The 20846-nt window shown below is 38.6% G+C and overlaps 2 protein-coding genes across 6 annotated transcripts in view; one reads left to right on the top strand and one right to left on the bottom strand.

Annotated features, from left to right (window-relative positions):
- Positions 1 to 13903, top strand: part of rec114 (REC114 meiotic recombination protein) — a 43281-nt gene extending 29378 nt beyond the window's left edge. For 2 of the 4 annotated variants that reach the window (XR_010804523.1, XM_066685228.1), the window contains one exon: positions 12947 to 13903. The gene's annotated coding sequence lies outside the window, so the exon portion shown is untranslated. Of the gene's footprint in view, positions 1 to 4619; positions 4682 to 5571; positions 5667 to 12890 lie in introns of those variants that run through there. The other 2 variants (XR_010804524.1, XM_066685229.1) reach the window with 2 other exon arrangements.
- nptnb (neuroplastin b) overlaps positions 1 to 18778 on the bottom strand; it is a 38354-nt gene extending 19576 nt beyond the window's left edge. Inside the window, exon 1 of one of the 2 annotated variants that reach the window (XM_066685227.1) lies at positions 18353 to 18778. In XM_066685227.1, the coding sequence (XP_066541324.1) occupies positions 18353 to 18431 (79 nt within the window). In that variant the 5' untranslated portion in view covers positions 18432 to 18778. The remainder of the gene's footprint in view (positions 1 to 18352) is intronic. The other variant, XM_066685226.1, reaches the window with a different exon arrangement.
- Between the last annotated feature and the right edge of the window lie 2068 nt (positions 18779 to 20846).

Genomic DNA, 20846 nt, shown 5'->3' with positions numbered 1-20846 from the left:
GGGGAATAAAGAAGGAAGAAAATGGGGGGAGGGATGGAAAAAAAAGTAAAAATTTATAAGTTGAAAAATGAAGGAAGAATGATCAAAAGCAAATCAAAAAGCCACAAGCCACAAATTATAAATTGATTAAACAAAATAAACAGTTTTGGGTATAGTAAAAAAAAACAAGATAAAAGAGCAAGAGGGTGAATGTATTAGTCAGGTACAGGTTAATAGATCCTTGAAAGCTCTTTCGGTTTGTTTTTCAGCTGCAAAAAAACCTTTAGCTAAAGTCAGTATCCCTTTATACTCCTCCCTAGTATCTCAATAATAATTAAAAACATAATTCTAAAGCTTATGTAAATAAATTTACAAGTGTCAAGATTTCAGTCTCCTTCTAATTCTCAATGTAAACATGTCCAGGAATGTATACAGCATACAGCCTGATCATCTGAAATGGAGCACTGGGTAAAGGGTTATATACCCACCATTTAGTTGTTTACTCTCAAACATACAAAGATACACAGATAGCTGTATAGATTCCATTTTTGAACTCAAATGTAGAGCAAGCTGGAAGAAACACAAGCTGTGCTAGATTTTTTTTTATTTGCATGAATTGAAACAGTTATAGAATGTATAGATCTGGTTTAAATGATCTTTCTTTTCTTGCAAATATTGACAGAAGATCCTTATCACTACAGATTGAACATGGTAGTACAGTATAATAAAAGTGCAGATGCTGCTTTGATGTTAAAAAAATAGTTTATTTGCTGGATTCCACTAACTTCTGGGATCTGGCTCTTTCTCACTCTATCTCACCCCCCCTCCCTTCTCTTATAAAACCATGGTCTCTGCCTTGTAATTCAACTGCAAATATAACCCACAGGCTCTTACTCACAATGTCATAACTAATCCATTTCAACAAATTATATATTCTGAAATTAGCATATGACTGAAGAAGAATCTGCAAAGCTGTTTTACAATCAGCTCTGATACCTGTATATGTGGAACAGATGGTAACATGTCAGTTCATGTGAGTAAGGGTCAGGTCTCAAGTCTTTAAAGGAGAATTAAGTATCATTATTAATTCAGTCTCATTATTAGCTGGAGGCATATCATTTATACAAAAGTTAATCCCTAATAAAAAGCTGTCAGGATCAACACAACACTTTAAATAACAACTATTTCATTGTAGAAAACCCTTGAGTTGGAAGGCCAGAATCATAATGCTACATATACAACATATGCAGTGTTTATAGGAAAGATGCACAACATCTTTAAACACTTGGTAATTCTGTGGTATATAGGGCATGTAAGCTAGTTAAAGGTATAGTTTACAATAGTAATCAAAACACTTTTTTTATAAAATTCAGAAGATGTTTCCTCTCCATTTGCTAGCTCTCCAGTCTGTTTGCCTGCTGGAGACCAGTCTGACGTCTTTATGAAGCCCCAGTGTCTGTAAATGAATAGAACAATAAACGGGCTCTGTCTAGGATGCTAGTCTTTCTCTTTTCTCTTTCTCTCATGGCAGAGGCATTCTGAGTATTTTTTATGGAGAGAACTCCAAATTTTGAATAATATGAATGAAATGAGGATATAATAATAATAATAATAATAATACATTTTATTTGTAATGCACTTTACATTTCAAGCAAATCTTAAAGTGCTACTCTCTTATTGCTCAAATAGTGCTCCCTTGCTGCTCCATAGGTGGGTCATATAATTATTTTTAATGTTTCTGATCACTAAAGTTGGAAATGTCTCCATATCCGTTAGACGGCTAACTGCATTACTCCAAGATGCTACAAATCTAAACAACTGAAGTTACTAATATGTTTCTGTGGTAATTCAAACAGTGTATAAAAACTTACAAACAAGTTAAACTTCATCCATGTACAAACAATTCATTTTTTTCTGCTCATACACATCGTTCCACATTAAAAGACGCTTAGCTTCAGAATGTTAACAACCAGAGAGAAGTGCAATTGTCCACAATCATAGATATTCCCTATTTCCCTAATACCTAATCCAGAATGCAATCTGTAAAACTAGATTAGCAGCCAATTTCAGCTACTGCTCTAGCTAACATATTTACTATCCAAACTATGTGGTAGTCAACAGTTTCACAATGCTTTGCATCTTTCCTTTATGTACCACGTTAACTGCAAGTAGCCCTTCGTTCTCTCCATCAGACATAGGGTGTTGAAGTCTGCAGAACAAAATCACAGTAATGTTTTAATCATGACTATCAATGTCACACTTAAGGTTGGAGATATAATCCAAGTTTTATTGATTTACCACATTAAGGTTGAGTCCTATTTTAAACCGTCGTATTTTGCTCAGGCAGAAACATCACGAGCCATAAGTCTTGAATCCGAGTTGAGTTGTGAGTCATTCTAAGATGAGTCTTAGTCTCTGACTCAAGTCCCCATCTCAGATATATAGTAAATAGGCAGTTTGTTTCTAAGAATGTTGGAACAGGCCTACATTGCCAGCTTTCTGAAGGAAATATTTAATACAAAATTTATCACTTTGTCTATATGAATATTGTGGCTATCAAGTTGGTATTTCATATTCTTGGCAATAACAGGTGAAACCCTGCGCATTTACACAGTATCAGTTTTACATGGTGTTAATTATCTTAAACATATGGCACAAAGACAGCCACAGTTTTCAGATTCAACACAAACTTGTGCTATAAGAACTGTAAGAAAACAGCTATACTGAAGATGGTTATTCATGATGGATAAGCGTTTACTGTTTTGGAAACAAATCCAATGATTCCTTCCAACAGAACTGCCTGCAAAAAGGTCACTGTATCATCTCTAAGTAGTCCCTGCTCAGTATGATGTGCCTCATTGCCTGAATCACATTTGGCATCAGATCAGTGGGTGGAACGTGATTGAAAACCCAATATGGTCTCCTTTTTTCAATGGCAGTAGATAACAGAAAAAATCCCTTATCAATGTCAATGGTAAAAGAAGCTGGAAAGAGATTCTTGGCATTAATTTTTGTTTACCCAGGCACAGCACATTGGGAGTGTGACCAGTTTTGGAGTCACTGTTTCTACAATACTTGCCCACAAAAAAAACAAAATATGTACCACACCTATCAAATACACATGGACTGTTCTAGAAATGTCCCATTATCCTAGTGTCCTAATATTTTAAAAAAATGTTTTTGCGCACAGTCAGAATAAGCAGAGTTGCATTGGTTCTTGCAGTTGAACACCTTTCAGTGAGATTAACTTAACAACATATTTCTCTCAAATGAATTTCAGCACATTTTGAGAACATTATGCAATTTGGTTCTTCACAGAAGCCGGCAAATTGCTTGGTAAGCATATTACTATGTGCTCTTGCTGGGTGTTTTATTTACATTTGAAATATAATTAGCTTGTGGGCATTTTTTTTTTACAAGAGTAACAGATATTTGAAGCAAGCATTCTACATTGTGATTTAGAGATTCACACTAAACACTTTCAGGTATCAGCATATCCCCTCCACCTCAATAGAGCTAAGCACTATAATATACCACAGAATTGTGCAAACGTTAGGGATCACACTTCCTTTGTATACTTTCTATTTAAAAATATAATTATATACAAATATGTCATTTTTTCCAAGATATTTCTCCATAGATGCATAAGAAAAAAAAGAGGAAGGAATTTTTTAAACAATTAATTAAAATATAGAGAAAATGAAATTTCTAACAACCATGTAAATGTTTGCAGACAACCAAAATTCTCAAACTCATATACAAAAAATATCACCTGCCAGTGTGGAAAAATAACCTCCACTCTTGCTTTGCAACTGAATAAATGCACAGGTGTTTCTATCATTCCTTCCTGTGAGAGGACACCTTAACACTAGGGGTCTGATTAAAATGTGCTGCTGTCAAGAAGCCTTTACTGAGAAAATGAAAAAAAAAAACAACAAAACAAAGCATCTAAATTTGTAAATCAAACAAAATGCTGCTGCTTTTCTCAGAGCACCAGCAACCTGTATATAATTAGCAAATCTCTTGAAAAGAAGAGTGGTTCTAACTTTGCAGAGTTCTTTATCTTGTATGAGCCTTTATAATGCAGATAATTATATAGAACATTATAATAACATATAGATAAATGATACATTTTTTTCATTCAGAGATTGTTAGAGCTCAAATGGTCCTCCTGAATACTGTAATTACACAAGGGTCTGTGTGGTGTTAGTCATTGCAGTGACACTCATCATTGTTGGAAAGCTAGGCCAAAATGTTGATCATGAATAAAACAATTAGTCACGAAGATCACATTAACAGTGTTCACATTCTGTGTCAGTTAGTTGTCTATTATGTACTGCTGATAAAAGCAATACAGTTTTCTTCTGTTACTGTTGTATACAAATATTGTATATAGGAGCAACAGAAATATATACGTTTTAGGTACCTTGTAATATGCAATAACGCCCAGTATGCATATAACGGTCTTTATTATTATATGTAAAAATTTGAATGCCAGCCCTCTCTGAGTGTTTGAAAAATGCATGTTAGGGTGTGGAAGCAGAGCATGTGTGGGGTCATGATGATGACAATAATGTAGGGAGGTGACTGCATGGCCGTTGTGGTGCTGAAACATCCCCATTCTTATCCCCCTACCCAAGGACCCATAAGAAGTTGACGTGACGCCTGATTAAATCACCACTTACCCATCGATATCAATAAGGTACGCAATAGGGTTTGTCGGTATAACGGTAATACCATATACCTCTGCATTTAATAATGGGTACCGTATCTCAGAATGAGGGCAGTATTTCAAAATGATGTCATGTGCTCTGTCAAATTTCTGTTTTGTGTTATTAAATACAAGGCCAGACATCATTCATGTGCATTTAAGAGAGCCACAAAGAGGGGGTGCTGTGGGAGCTCACTGACTGATGATGTCACACTCTGAAAACGAGTGGGGGGGGGGGACACAAGCCCAGTAGCCCATTTCAGTTGTGAAATCGCTGTTTGGGTTATAAGAGAGAGGAACGAATCTGGAAACAGGCAAAATTCTCAGAAGACCGTTCACTCCACGTTGTGTGCACAGGAATGAGGCTTTATCTTGTAAATATGTGTGATTTGAGTTCACTGGACAAACCCTGCACTTTGGTGTGGTAAACCACAAGTGTCTGTTAGCTGGCAAGCTAATGCTTCTAAACAGTGTAGAGCATGTCTCATTTAGTTTATTTCCCTCCAGCATCAGTCACTGAAATTTGCTCTCTCATACATGGGGTTTTATCGTCAACACGTGTGTCAGTATGTTCTGTTATGATGCGCTGAAACCCTTCGCTTGACCCACACTCACAGATATGAGGCTCACACACCCCACAACGCACCCCACCACACCCACAGCCATCCCAAGGCACGCAATTAACCAACAATTCATTTTGAGGGTCCTTGCAGAGTTGTTGATTGACAACTGGAATAAGTACATTTTATCCAATCACATGAAGATTTAACCAGAGAGCCCCAGAGTCCAGCAACAATCACCGTGCTCTCTGCCGTAGCTAACTACACTCACTGCTGGTGAACTGCTGCCTGAGGCTAACTGTGCTTTCCTTGGATTCTCAGCGCTGTCTGCTGCCAGAGCCCGTGTCCAGTCGTTCAAGGGGCTCTCCAATTTGCTTCCCTCCTCCAAGCAGCTCTGTCCTACTCCTCCGCTTTCCCAGCAAGGCGAGGTACAGTGAGCTGCTTTAGAGCTGATGAAAATGTTCCCCTTCACTAAAAACAAGGTACTTGAAGGGTGTGTCTACAAACAAAAGAGCACAGCCCATGTTTGACATGATAGAAGGTAAAAACTCCACAATGCTGTTTTAAATTTGGCAATGGCCACAGATTCAGCTTCTTAATGTTGCTGTTAGAGTGATAAAAATCTCTTTATAAATGTTAATAGTTTATTGATTATTGTTATTTTTTTAATTATAAAACCAACAAAATACACCATCAAGCCTGCATCTGAAAATGCTTATAAAGAAACTAATATAATTTGGGTTTACTTAGTCTTTAAATTAATTCAGATTTATTTTTAAACTGATAAACACACGGTTAATTGTGTCCCTGCCAACTGCTCTTGGATGAAAGCCATGTCAGACATTGAATACATGTATTGTGACAGTATCTAAAAATAACCTAATACAGTGTTATCACAATGTCAGCCAAACAAAAATGTTTTTTAATAAAATATTATGGTATATTAAAGCTAAAGATTATAGAATTAAAAACTTGAAAAAGGAACATTTGTAAAAATGTAAGATATTTGGAGCATTTCTACTGATCTATCTATCATGAAATTATCCTAGCGTGTGTATAGAGTAGCTAATGATTCCACCCAGACAGAACTTTCTGCCGGAACCCAGCAAACAGGGGGAGAGAGCACACACTATAGAGAGAGCAAGGCAGCATGGAGAGCTGAAGGAATTTTGTTATTCCTGCTTTGTACGTGCTTGACCTCATGCGAGTCAGTTGTTATGTTAGGTCATAAATTTATTTTGTGTAAGGCAGTTACAAGCCAGTTTAAGAGGGCATGAGAGAAGCATAGAATAGTTTGTGCATAATCTGCCATTATTTAGTTAAGCAAGTTCACTTCACACAAGCTAATGGCTATTCCTGGACTGTCCTAGGCCTTCCCAGTCTGATTTATCTATGACTGAGTGGAAACAGTCCTTAGAGTGGGATTAAGAGAGTTACATTGAAACCTTCTGCACATTTGCTGGTCTTTTGAGCCTAAAAGGCATTTGCTGCTATCATTACTGCCAAACAGTGTAAATTAACATGCAGTCCATCCTCCCTAAATATTGCCCAGATTATTTACAAGATTATGAAATAGACTTAACAAAATTCAAGGAAACATCTCCAGTCCTTGATGCCATAGAGCATTTACTGAACTAGTTGCCAGAGCAGTAGAGCAGTTACAACTGAAGCTAACACAAGCTTAGCTGCTGTTACATATGAGTTCTCTCATGCTCTGGTATGAGGAACGCCACTGTCGATGAATGGCATCTCTCCCCCAAACAGTCTGTATATCAAGCTGATAACACCTTAGGCCCCCATTCCAGGTATCTTGCATTTAGTGATCCTTTCCAAGCAAAGAATCTGGTATAGAAATTAATTGGGAACATTCAAAACAACATGAAATCCAGCATGCTGTATGAGCTGATGTAGCCTGCCTTCAAGCAGCAAAGGAGTATTTAGATTTACTGAAGGGGAAAGCATGCCATCATTCACCTTCAGGCTCTTCCTTTGATTCAGCCCCTATCCATCAGTAGGAGTCCTCAATGTTTGGTTTGGCTGTCTCCCCCTCTAGTTGACGAGCAGATTTCAACTGCCACCTGCTGCATCATTCAAGAGCTCCCTATATATTGAAAGGACTAGCTGGATGATGTGGTGTCAGGAATATCTATATCTATATGTTATTATCAGGAGAGTGAGCCTACCAAGTAGGAGAATCAGACCAAGCCAATCCTGCAGGGAATTCAATGCAAAATGCTGCCACCATCCTAATCAATGTAGAAAAAAGACAGCCATTCCTGCACCACCATAGGAGTTCACTCCACCTATGATCCGACACAAGTCAAATTTGTTTCTACTGCCAGGCAAGCCCTTATTAATCACCAGGTGACTGAGTAGATACACCAGTACCAATGATTTTGGCACTGCAGTTAGCTCCATTAAGCTGAAAAATAAAGGGAATCCTGTTCCCTCTGCAAAAATGAAGTCAGTGGTTGGTTCTGGCTAGATCAGTTGAAGACAGAGTCATGTTTGGGGAATGCATTGACACAGCTGCTCTATTTGAATAATCCTGCCACAATAACCTTGAACTGCTTAAGGTAGTGTGTCTACTGCTTCACTGGGGATATACATTGTCCATCCTGGATGATTGAACAGAGCATAATACACTCTTACTGTAAGCCTCAAGAAGGCTTGGGTTAAAGGGAAATCCAGAGAAACTTAGCTTGACGACCTTAAACTCAGTACTGCCACTTAGCAAGCCTTTCACTCCAGCCCTTTGAGAGAGGCATACCCTTCATCCTAGTTGGCACAGGGTCCTCCAGTTGGACCTGCAGCCATGTACACCAGGCTAAGTTGGACTCTTCATGGGCTTACTAGGCTGGTGTAATAAAGATTGACAAAACAACAGTGTCTTTAGTTGTCACAGATGCTACAGAGTTTTTATAGTGCAAAGAGAAATAATGCTGAATCAACACTGTTCCGTTCCAGATGCAACAAGACTGTACATACTCCTGACAAGACCACAAAAGCTACTGCAATCCTAGAAGCAAAGACTGTTCATAAATATGAAGGTGGTATATATTGGTATGCAAAACCCTGCTACATAAGTGAGATATGCCTATGCTGTTTTTCTCAGTAACTGCAGTCCTACCTTGGCTAGGGAACACAGAAGGAGCTCACTAGATACCCCTGGTGTGTAGCTGCCTACAGTGCTGAAATTCAAAATTACTCCTATCAGGTTCTGTGGTAAAACTTAGAGAGGCCTCCCCATGAAGCAGAATCATGGTTCATTTCAAACCATATGGTGTTGCACAATGCCAAGAATTTGATTGTTTTCAGTTGCTCCCTCCAGTCAGATGGGTTTAAGTACATCCTTCCCTTCATGACTTGTTACTTGATCCTAGTGCAACATCCGTGAGACAATCATTGTGAATGAGATTATGCTCTTCTAGGTAAATTAATGCTGAGCTGAACCAATAGGAATAAGAGCTCTCACATTTTTTTTTTTTACCTGATTTATCGGTCAAGACCTGGTGTTAAAAAGCAAATCACTAGAAAACTACACATCTTTGTAAGAGCACATATGGAGAAGTAGTTGACCTCCAATCAATACATTTATTTATTTATTTATTGTTAAACTTATATAGCGCTTTTCTAGACACCCAAGGACACTTTACAATCAACACTGCACAGAAAGGCATTCCATTCAATATTCAATTCACATACACTGGAGAGAAGCGGCAGCGAAACACACACAGTGTACTCGACCGACTGCAGCAGGCACTAGAGCACCAATCCATATCTGGGCATACATACCACTTTCACTCACACGTATTCATCACACTCATTCTCTCACTACAGAACAGTTATCAGAGAAGCCAATTCTCCTAACCTCCATATTATTGGACTGTGAGATTACAAGATGTGTCTGTATTCAGTAGTAAGCTATAACGTGATATTACTACAGACATATTTAGTTTTCTCATGGAATAGTCAAAGAATTACAGTTTCACAAGATACATCGTGGTTTCACAAACTCCATCTGCCCTGTCATACGGTGATCTCATCCTTTTTTTTTCCACTCATACATATGTTTAAATGTTATTAATCTGATCACATTTTGTGAAGTTTGCAGTGATATACTTCAAGCAAAAGAGCAGCAAGTCTCTACCATAAAAAAACAAAGACATATTGCCTATTAGGAGTGTGAAAAAAAAATCCCTAAATGCATGAAAATTATTCATATCCAATTTATGTGCAATATGTTTTTTTTCTGTTAATGAAATTGCATAATATAACATCCTTAACCAAGATAAAATAAATTAATTACTGTGATATTAAATTTAGATATCTGCTCATTCCTCATGTTAATGCTCCCAAACAGGAAACATATATATGTAAATATCTAATAGACATATCCCTTGCAAGGCAGGACATGATGCTGTATTTCTGTCATGTCAGCTGTTCTCGTAGTTAATAATTTACAGAATTTAGAGCATTAATGATGACTGAAGCATAATTATGAATAATTCAAAAGAAAAAGAGAATTCTGTAGAACACAATTTATAACCCAATGGCAAATCAAGTATTTGGTTGCTAGCAAGCATTCCATGACTATGTTGAGAATGTTATCTGCATTAGAAATACATCTAATAACTGGAACTGCTTTTTCAAGTACAGTATTCGGTTGATTCAGAAAATATTAACATTCAAGGACAAGGACAGCCCGTAATATAAAACTTTGTAACTGATATAAGCGTCTTTCTACAGACAAATGTTATTTTCAGCTTTCACATGACCATCACATTCTCAACACTATTTCTGAAACAGAGCTGTAAACAAAGCAGCCTCTCAGTTTGTGTGGACAGCTGTAAGTCTAGTTTTTCACTTAGCTGAATTCCTTGCCTGAAGCTTATTAATATGAACCATAATTATATTCTCCCACTATGGAGACATCTGTGTGGAGCTACTTTCAGCCTGGTGAACACACCAACCCATCACACCATTCCACTGAGCACAAAATCCTCCAGAAGGATCTACTGAGACAGAAAAGAACTGGATCAGGCTTATATTCCTTTAGTACAGAGATGGGTTTTGGAGTAAAAAAAGCGAAAGGAATAACCTTGCTATGTTGTCAGTGAAAGCAGCAGTAAAGCTCTGGGCTAAGTAACCTCAAACAGCATTACACACAACACTGAGGATGCAAAATTCAGTCACGCTTCACTTCCAGCTGAGATATATAACCGCCTACTAAATGAGCATAAAATCAGTAGTCCTAGAAAGATGGGTGTTTTCTTTTTAACACGGAAGGCCAAGTACTGAGCTCTGATCACTAGGGCTGCCATTTACTCAATTATAAAGACAAAATGATTAAAGGTTACCTATTTAATGGATGATGATAATGCATATTATAATCTTATTCCAATCAAAACATTAACTGTTTTTTATTTTAATTATTATAATTATTTGCACTATTGTGTACACCAAATGGCATTCAAATGAGCATAACACAATTAACCGTTTAATTTTGATGTATTTTATTTTTTTAATTATTAATTAGGTTATAGCTTTAGTAGTTTTACCCTATAGATAATAAACAGATTAAACAGTCTGATTATTAATAATGTTTGGTTAATTTTACACTCATTTAAATCGTATATCCTTTTATTTGGTGAAGATAATACTTGTTATATCAATGAAACTGTGCATATTTGTATGTACAACAAATGTATACAAAATAAATGTAAATGAAATTAAAAAAAAGTGATTAATTAACAGATACAGACACAGCTACCCCTGTAAGAATTCAGCTGTATTTTTGGACAAATTATTGTTTAAACCACTTAATTAACAAGATCGCACATATAGTCTTTAAATTTTATTGACCGGAGTTTCTGAAAAACTACAGCATACATAAAATACTGTTCAGCCCTAACAGAGGGGCAGTGACCTAATGGTTAGGGAAGCATTGAGCAAGGCACCCAACCCCTAACTGCTCCCCAGGCACCGGAGATGGCTGCCCACGGCTCCGGGTGTACGTTTAGTGCCCCCAGTGCAGTTGTGTGTGTGTGTGTGTGTGTTTGTGTTAACTTTCAAAGTTGGATTAAACGTAGAAGGCATTTAGTTGCGCATTGTACAATGATATATAATTATACGTTTATATTTTTAACACTATGACCATATATTTGTTACACTCTACACTTACTGTCCATTTTCTCAGCTCCTCTACCAATTGTTCTACAATTACAGATTGTAATTGAGTCCATCTGTTGCACTGCATACTTTACTTGCTCCTTTTCACCCATGATTTGGGTGGTGGATCATTTTTAGCGCTGCAGTGACACTGACGTGGGGGTGGTGTGTTGGTGTGTGTGGCATTGGTATAAGTGAATCAGACAACAGTGTCCACTCACTGTCCACTCTATTACAAACACCTACTTTGTTTGTAGATGTAAATTCAGAGACAGTAGCTTGTGGTCCATCAGGACACTGTTGTCTGGTTATTTTTGGTTTATAGACTATTCACTGTTCTGCAGCGATATTGAGGGGTTTAAAATGTGGGCTTCCCAGCCGTTGAAGAACAAAGGGCAAAATAAGTGTGCATCCCAACACATGAACCGATTGTAATTGTAGAACTACAAAGTTCTCCACCTGCATGGTCAGTGGAGCTGATGAAATGATCAGTTAGTGTAGAAACAACGACATCTTGATGATATGACTGATCTGATCTGACTGACACCTGATATGGCTGATATAGCATTATCATAGCACTGGTAATTATTTCAGAGAATACTATTTTACAAAGATAAAATATTGACCTATGGTACACTTGGCCTTGCCGGGTTTTATGAGGCTACTGAACTTGAGTAAGACTCGGTTCTAAAGGATGATCCCCAGTTAGTTAATGTAATGCATAATACTGTATTATTAGTGTTGTTAGTAGTTTTTTTTTTTTTCATTTCAATTTATCTTTCGTTCTTGTACAGTCTTAAGCAACTATTGTGATTGTCTAATCCTGGGGTGTGTGTTGTGTCGCTTCACTGTTGAGGCTTGTGCCAGTGGTTTATCTAATTTGACACTACAAACATGTGATTGGGTTATATAATTAATCTAATATACTAGGTATAAAAATGAGTGCTAATGTAATTTTGTTCATTTTAATATAATCAAAGAACTGATTCTAATCATATCTCATTTCTTGGCATTATCACTGACAAATCATCCGAATCTTTTTCAGTAATTGAAGAAATTAACATTGACTAGAAATGGCCCAAAATGACTTGGAATAATATTGCCTATGCATCAGCCTAAAAACCTGGCACAACATTACAACGATTTTTGAGATAATTGTTTTATCACTTTAATGATATTTGGAATACCTCTGCCAGACTTACAGTAAGGTAGGGTTTGGGAACTTAGGGTTTTCCATAATAGTAATTTGGAATTTTTGTGAAGCTTTATTCAGTGAAGGAATTGTTGTCAGATATATTTTCAGAAAAATATTCTGTAACAAATTCTTTTCTAATAGCCCTCATGACCACATACGATTAGTCATATAACCTTGTGTAGTTTTTTAGTAGGGCTTATAAATGGAAACAAATATCCTCTAAAGGATGCTCCAATAATACCTGGCTGCTCATGGTGTTTTGAATATAACACAGGTCTTCAAATCAGGTCGGAGACTCCATGAGCACCACTTGCGTCTCTGTGTTCCCAGGTGGGAAGAGAAGCTCTCCTGAGGACAACAGATTGCTGCACAGGTCCGGGTGCTGTCTGCCTGGCACTGAGTAGGATTACTGAGACCAGAAATCCTGTCCTCAAACACAGGAAACAACTCCACCAATCCCACTGGACACCTCATTTTGCTAATGCAGTAAAGATAAGAATAGGTTTGTTTGTGTTTCCCTGTTGGCAGAGAATAGTGTTGCATTTTTCATTTATTTCATTCTTACAGGTTATTATTTGCATGTTTCTCTTTGCAACACTTCCATACACACCGTTGTGTTCTACCGATGGTGGACTCATGAGCATTAAGGTTAGTCGGTGTAAGAGACATGTAGCTGCATAGAAGTTAGCCTTGGTCCCTCACTGACTATTAAAGGCCTTTGTAATCTTTGTTAGTCGACGAATCTGGGAAGGATATCGGTGTTCTTGAATTTCCTGCATGCAAAATCTTCTTCTTCCTTCGACTGTTTCCCTGTCAGGGGTCGCCACAGCGGGTCATCGGATCTGCATTATCAATTTGGCACGGTTTTACTCTGGATGCCCTTCCTGACAGAATTTCCTGTATGCACAGTGTGTCTTAAAAATGTTTTTGCAACTTTTTCCAGCCTTATGATTATTAACTGACTTTTTAAATTATTATTATTATTTGAGTTAGCATTATTAATTGTCATTTCTGACGTCCTAAAAAGTCTCCTTTGTTGATGCTATGATAGACTTCCATAAACATGTATTCTGAGGATCAGACTGATATATCCCTGTTCTTTAAATAATTCTTTCACTTTAAAATGAACTGCTAATCCCAACGTTTAATGAATAGTTGCCACTCACAGATCTGTAATGTTTGATCATTTTCTTCAGTAAAATAAGAACAAGTATACTATTTTTGGGACTTGTCTGTATATCTGATGATATTTAATGTCTTGCTTGTGCTTAAATACAAAATTCATAATGGCTCATAAATATTCAAGTACCGCTGTTTATTTGCTTCCCCTTTGTAATAGTCTCTGGGGGGGTTCATGGCATTCATCCACAAGAACATAAAGGATATTAGGTTCTGGAGTTGGATGATCTGAATACTTTGTTATTGTTCTGTCACCTTTAAATTACTCTCACTCCTGTCATATCTTGACCTGCTCCAAGAAGATTTATTTGTGCAAATAATTTATATCTGGTTTTATACATAAGGTATACTTTATTGTCTCCAAGGGGAAATTTCCTCAGATGTCACACCGCTACCGTTACTGCAACGTTTCCAAAAATATAGGTACATTCATTCATATATGTATGTGTTTGGAATTATTGAAGCCATTGTGTGAAGGAATGACAGCAGGTTAATGAGATTCAAATGTAGCTGACCTCTTCAGGATTTATGATGCAAACACTCAATTTCACTCTTTAAATCCATGACGGAGCCACCAACCTGCAATTGCTGCAAGGAGATTGAACCAATTATACTGCAGTTTAGTCCTCCAACGTATTTTAAATAAATTATTATTGATCTGTGACAGATCCAAAATGCCTTCTACAAAAAGGCACCTTCCAGCTGTTTGTTATTCTGGTGCATCACAAGGATTGGTCAGTTGCTTTATATTTCCCCAGAACATCTGTGTTCACTATAGGTGCAGTTTTAAGTAAACAAATTTACTACAACTTTTACAATCTTACAGATTTATTGTGTCTTGAGAGAAGTGAAAGCATTGACTCTAACCAGCTGTAGGGACATCACTCATCACCTCAAACTACACCTACAACACTACAGTAAACAGTAAAATATGTCCCCCATTTCTGAAAAAATCAATGTTCACGTTTGGAGTGATCAGAAACAGCTTGCTTTCAAAGAAGACCTGTTTTCAAACAATTTATTTGAAGGAGAATCTCTGGTTAGATCTTGTGTGCTTTTGTGCTTTGTAGGTTGCTGCCTTTGTTAAAAGATAGTCAGCACGCCTTTGAAATGTTTAAATAAGTTGGAATCTACATTACAGATGTTCCAAGGAAATGCTTAAGCACGCTGAGATCCGGGGATGTCCTATATTCCCACATACTGTTGGATTTTCCTCTTTCTGAGCTCAGATTTTTCATTGAAATCCACCTAGTCACAGAGAAAGGGACTACCATGAGACTCATTCCATTAAGAGTTAATGGATTCACTTTCACAAAAGAATGTTAAAGCCACAGTTCTGTGCTCCATGTCTCTGCTCTAAGAATAGAAACATGCGGCAAAATGGACCAAAGCTATTTACAGTCTTGCAGATATCTGTTGCTGAATCTGGCCCTCAGAGGCCCATCCACACAGTGTTTAATGGCTTTTGCTTGAACTCCCCTATACTTGCTAATTAAATTTGGTTTTGTAAATTTAGCTGAATTCTTCAGAAAATCTGTCACATTAAGAGGACTTTCAGATCATTTGTGGAGGGATGAGACAACAGACAATGCATCTGTCACAAACACGTGGCACTTAGTTGGTCTGAGCCATGCACAGAGATTTAAAATATACGTCATGTACAGTTCACGGGTGTGAGTAATAAACTAGTGTTTTGCTAAATTGGTCTACCAGATAGAGTTCAGCTGTTTTGTGATAAAATCACATATTATTGCCACAAGACACCCAAAAATAAGTGGCAGTTTGCTGATAATAATGGAGCACTAAAGGGTAGAAGACATTAATATAAAGGTTAGTAAGTAGCCACTATTCTTCCTAAAGCTTGCAGCTTGGCCTGGCATGTGCTCAGATTGGGCCAGACTATTGCAGGCTTTATGTTGAGGGTTATAAAATTATGCCTTCATACACAAAACTCATTCTCTGCATTATATAGATTTATATGTAACATTTAATATGTCATCACAGCCCACAATGAAAACTAAATATATTTTTACATTCATTCATTATCTGTAAGCGCTTATCCAGTTCAGAGTCACGGTGGGTCCAGAGCCTACCTGGAGTCATTGGGCGCAAGGCAGGAATACACCCTGTAGGGGGCGCCAGTCCTTCACAGGGCAACACAGACACACACACATTCACTCACACACTCACACCTACTGACACTTTTGAGTCGCCAATCCACCTACCAACGTGTGTTTTTGGACTGTGGGAAGAAACTGGAGCACCCGGAGGAAACCCACGCAGACCACACTCCTCACATACAGTCACCCGGAGCGGGAATCGAACCCACAACCTCCAGGCCCCTGGAGCTGTGTGACTGTGACACTACCTGCTACACCAGTGTGCCACCCCTATATTTTTACAAGGAAACGTTAATAAGAATTTAATGTAAAATTTTTTCATAAAATTTTAACACAGTTCTCTGTTCGAATGATATAGAAAATTTCAGTGGTTTGTCTTTTAGTTATTTCACGTCTTGGCAAATATATAGATCAGGTATATCTTATATCAGCTGAGTCCTACTTTTAGATGTTTGGCTTTACATTAAAAAGGAATCCTTTCTCATTCTCATTCTGTTCATGTGCACCCTCTAGGTCATAGCTTTGGTCATGCAAAGAAATTCCACCCTGATTATTCATGGATGATGAGCGTAATAATATTGCTGCTGTCATAACAAACCTTTTTATATCTGGAATGATAACTTCATAGAAAAATGCAAAAAAAAATGTCTGAAAGAGGATATAAACATTTATCTTCATTTTTTTCATAAATAAGTGGCAAAGATTTAGAGCAGTTTGATGTGAAATGGCGTACAGTGTGTTACTCCTGTGGTAAATTGAAAAAGGCCCTGATGTCTGCAGTGTAGCTGTTTTGCTTACTATATAAACAGCAAGAGGATGTCTGTGTATAATAAAATAAATAATAATGATAATAACAACAATAATAATAGCGGTTGCATTTAATTCCATTTATTTTTTTCACTTTACAAATATATTTTAGGCCAAAAGATGATCTCAAAACGATCATAAATCAATGTCTCAGGCATATCATGAGCATAATTTTAACTTTCTTTAACAGTGGTAAGGTTCCTCTGATCACCACTGTGGAAAAAAATTGATAAAAGTACCTATTAACATATATTGACAAATCTTTTTTCCAAATCATTCTGAACCAAGTCTATGGGACCATTTGTACTGAAAGGATCACATATTGTAAAAGAAGGGATTTTCTTTTTTTTCTTAACTCAAAACAGAGCTGGTATTTTACTGTGTTTATTTATTTATTTATTTATTTTTTCTTGATGAGTGTCTGCATTTTAGTGCTTGTTTTTTTCCCTAGATTTTTATAGAAGGCTGAAAAGGTTCTTTAGGAGAAGCTCTAATCTAATCCAAACCTTTTTTTATTTATTTGTTTTTGACAAGCCCCGCCTCCTGCTCGAGGATTCACTTGTGGTCAGTATCCCCCTGAGATGGGATTGGCCGGTAATTCATTATTAGACAATAGCTCATGCTACTGTATTAGTTTATGCTATTCATTTACAGTGGTATAATCCGATTCTTAAATATACGGGTGGGGTAAATAGTAATTACTGTTATTATTATTAATCCTTACTATTTGGGAAAGATTTCCTAGAGCATAATCACAAACACACACACACACACACACACACACAGAGTCACACAGAGTATCATATTGTAAGCAGCAAAGCACAGTGATTCTTTTCATGTAATGCCAAGTGTCTATTTCAGTAACAACAATAATAATATAAAACATACTACTGTAGCAGCCCTGCACCTTGTGATTAACTACAAAACACATTGAGTGAAATCAGCAAAGAGCATCTAGACCCATTTAATCTGATTTAGCTCACACTGTTACCAAGAGCCTATGACATAATAATGCAATATTAGAATCATTACAAACTACTATTATCCAATCCAAGCGCCAGGGAGGCGGGGCTTGTTTGAATACAGGTGTGAACAACAACAGTAATAATACAAATAATAATAATAATAAATAACGCGTAGACAGCTGTATTCGGAACCCCCCACCTATCCCAAATAGACCTACATGAATAAATACTCTGCTCTTTAGTGAAAACAGTGGAACACCGTGTATAAAGGCAGTAAAAAGATATTTTAATGTTTTTGTATGAATTCTATCCGCTGCACTAGAGTATATTTACTTCTAATATAACTAACAATAATCAAATGTACTGTTATTAGCACTGTAACAGCAGTGATTAGTGAGGAAGAAGGCTCTAGCTTGAAGCGGACGCGGGGAAACGGGATTCCTCTGTGGCTGACATAATAAGGACGCGCAGTAAATCCCGGTTAAGTCCACTCTGTCTCTATAACACCTTAATGTGGAGAATGGACACGGTTCACTCGCGATATTAAAGGCGCTACGGGTACGACAGGACGCAATAGAGCCCCCCAGCAGCGGCTGGAGCACGGACGGCGCTAGAATGTGAATATTTATGGTGGCGAGGAAAGAGTACAGCTCTGAGAGTCTTACCGTTCTGAGAGGAGACATACTGCAGCATCACATTCCCCAGAAGCACGACGGCCAGCATCTTTACACAGCAGCAGCTCATCACTGCCGGCCTTTACAGCGCGAGGACCGAGAGGAGGAGGAGGAGGAAAGCGCACGCATACACACAGCCACACACACAATCATACACACTCTCTCACACACTCACACACACACACACACGGCAGGGGAGCGGGACAGGACACGGCTCCTGAAGACGTAAAGATGATGGGGACAAAATAAAAAATAAAAATAAAAAAAGCAAAATAATAACTGCTAAGTAAAAATGAGACTCCCTGGATTAATTTAACAGAAACCAGAAAAGGCCACAGGGCTCAGGTCAGTGGACGCAGGGCCATCCGGGGGGCAAAGTCCGTCATCGCGATCGCGCACGAGAAAGAATAGGGAAAAAAAATCCCTTGGAATGAGTGCGCGTGCGTGCGTGTGCAGGCATGTGTGTGCGTATGTGTGTTTGCACGCCCCCCACCGAGTGGTTTAAGCAGATCAATGCTGCTCCACAGCTGCGCACGCGGACTGGCGTTACGCAGAGGTTCATTACGCACGGGTCAGCGAAATGAAAGGGGGGGGAAAGGCTTGTGAGTCTGCCTTTGATAAATGAATAATTCTGCTCGACATGCTTTTAGAAATGTGCATCTGTGCTTAGCCTGTTTGTTTAATTCATGCGTATGCGCTTCTTGGTGGTTCAGAAAAAAACTAAACTAAAGTAAACTAAAGAACTTGGATGACACTTTAAGCACAAATATGAAAACATTAAGAATATCTTAAAATCATAATTAAAACAATAAGCACCACACAAGTTACTGTAGGAGATTATTATTCTGTTCACTTTGAGACTGATTCTTGTTTTAAAGTATAAAAGTGATGTGTAATTAACAAATTGTCGCTGATAAAGACACCATGCAGTGAAATCATTTTTCCTTGTTATAAGGTGTGGCTTTGTTTATATGCTACAGCCAATTGCTGCTCACATCATGAACATAAGGAGCCAGTCTCTAGGCACTAGGTGAGTAGGGCTTTTGAGCTCTAGGCACGTGGTGGAGGGGTGTGTCGATATAGAGGCGTGAAATATTTGCATATTTAGAGATCCACACTATGTGTGTGTGTTCAGAAAGCTGAAGCTGGCCAAACTTCTGACCCTGTGTCTGCGATTGGCACTTATTGCTGAATCGTGGCTACGAATCGCGCTCTTCTATAGGAGTAGACTGGACTCTTGTCGCTTTGTCTCCTGCTAGTGTGAATGCAGGGTAACTCCTTACTCCTGTGCACTTACTGACATCAACTGTGGTCGTTCTAAACAGGGATGTTTAGACAGGGTGTTTTGTTTGATCCTTGTGGTATTCAGACTCCAGAATCCTGATAACTTGAGGAAAGGTGTATTTTATGTCAAAGGGGAATTTTTCATAGCCCATTTCATGTAAGTAGTCTTTCTGAAGTTTTATAACACACTCCTTACTCCTCAGTTCTTACAAGGATGTTTATACATCTGTTCATCCTGCAGTCAGTTAGCACTGTCGTTCTCTCTCTAAACATAATGAGTGTTTCACCTCAGATTGCATTTCGGATAAGTCATAAAGGCAGCCAATCAGTAAAAAGGTGATTTACATTTAAGAGTCTCAAAGGAAGGGCAGCACAGTGGCGCAGCAGGTAGTGCCCCAGGGACAAAGCTCCATGGACCTAGAGGTTGTGGGTTTGAGTCCCACTCCGAGTGAGTGACTGTGAGGAGTGTGGTGTGTTCTCCCTGTGTCTGCGTGGGTTTCCTCCGGGGGACTGTCTGTGAGGAGTGTGGTGTGTTCTCCCTGTGTCCGTGTGGGTTTCCTCCGGGTGACTGTCTGTGAGGAGTGTGGTGTGTTCTCCCTGTGTCCGCATGGGTTTCCTCCGGGTGACTGTCTGTGAGGAGTGTGGTGTGTTCTCCCTGTGTCCGCGTGGGTTTCCTCGGGTTACTGTCTGTGAGGAGTTTTGTGTGTTCTCTCTGTGTCTGCATGGGTTTCCTCGGGTTACTGTCTCTGAGGAGTGTGGTGTTTTCTCCCTGTGTCTGCGTGGGTTTCCTCCGGGGGACTGTCTGTGAGGAGTGTGGTGTGTTCTCCCTGTGTCCGTGTGGGTTTCCTCCGGGTGACTGTCTGTGAGGAGTGTGGTGTGTTCTCCCTGTGTCCGCATGGGTTTCCTCCGGGTGACTGTCTGTGAGGAGTGTGGTGTGTTCTCCCTGTGTCCGCGTGGGTTTCCTCGGGTTACTGTCTGTGAGGAGTTTTGTGTGTTCTCTCTGTGTCTGCATGGGTTTCCTCGGGTTACTGTCTCTGAGGAGTGTGGTGTTTTCTCCCTGTGTCCGCGTGGGTTTCCTCCGAGTGACTGCCTGTGAGGAGTTTAGTGTGTTCTCCCTGTGTCTGCGTGGGTTTCCTCCGGGCGACTGTCTGTGAGGAGTGTGGTGTGTTCTCCCTGTGTCCGCATGGGTTTCCTCCGGGTG

Source organism: Hoplias malabaricus, chromosome 11, assembly GCF_029633855.1.
Source record: "Hoplias malabaricus isolate fHopMal1 chromosome 11, fHopMal1.hap1, whole genome shotgun sequence".
Taxonomy (NCBI): domain Eukaryota; kingdom Metazoa; phylum Chordata; class Actinopteri; order Characiformes; family Erythrinidae; genus Hoplias; species Hoplias malabaricus.
The sequence above is the reverse complement of the archived record's forward strand: the minus strand, read 5'-3'. Positions and strand labels throughout refer to the sequence as shown.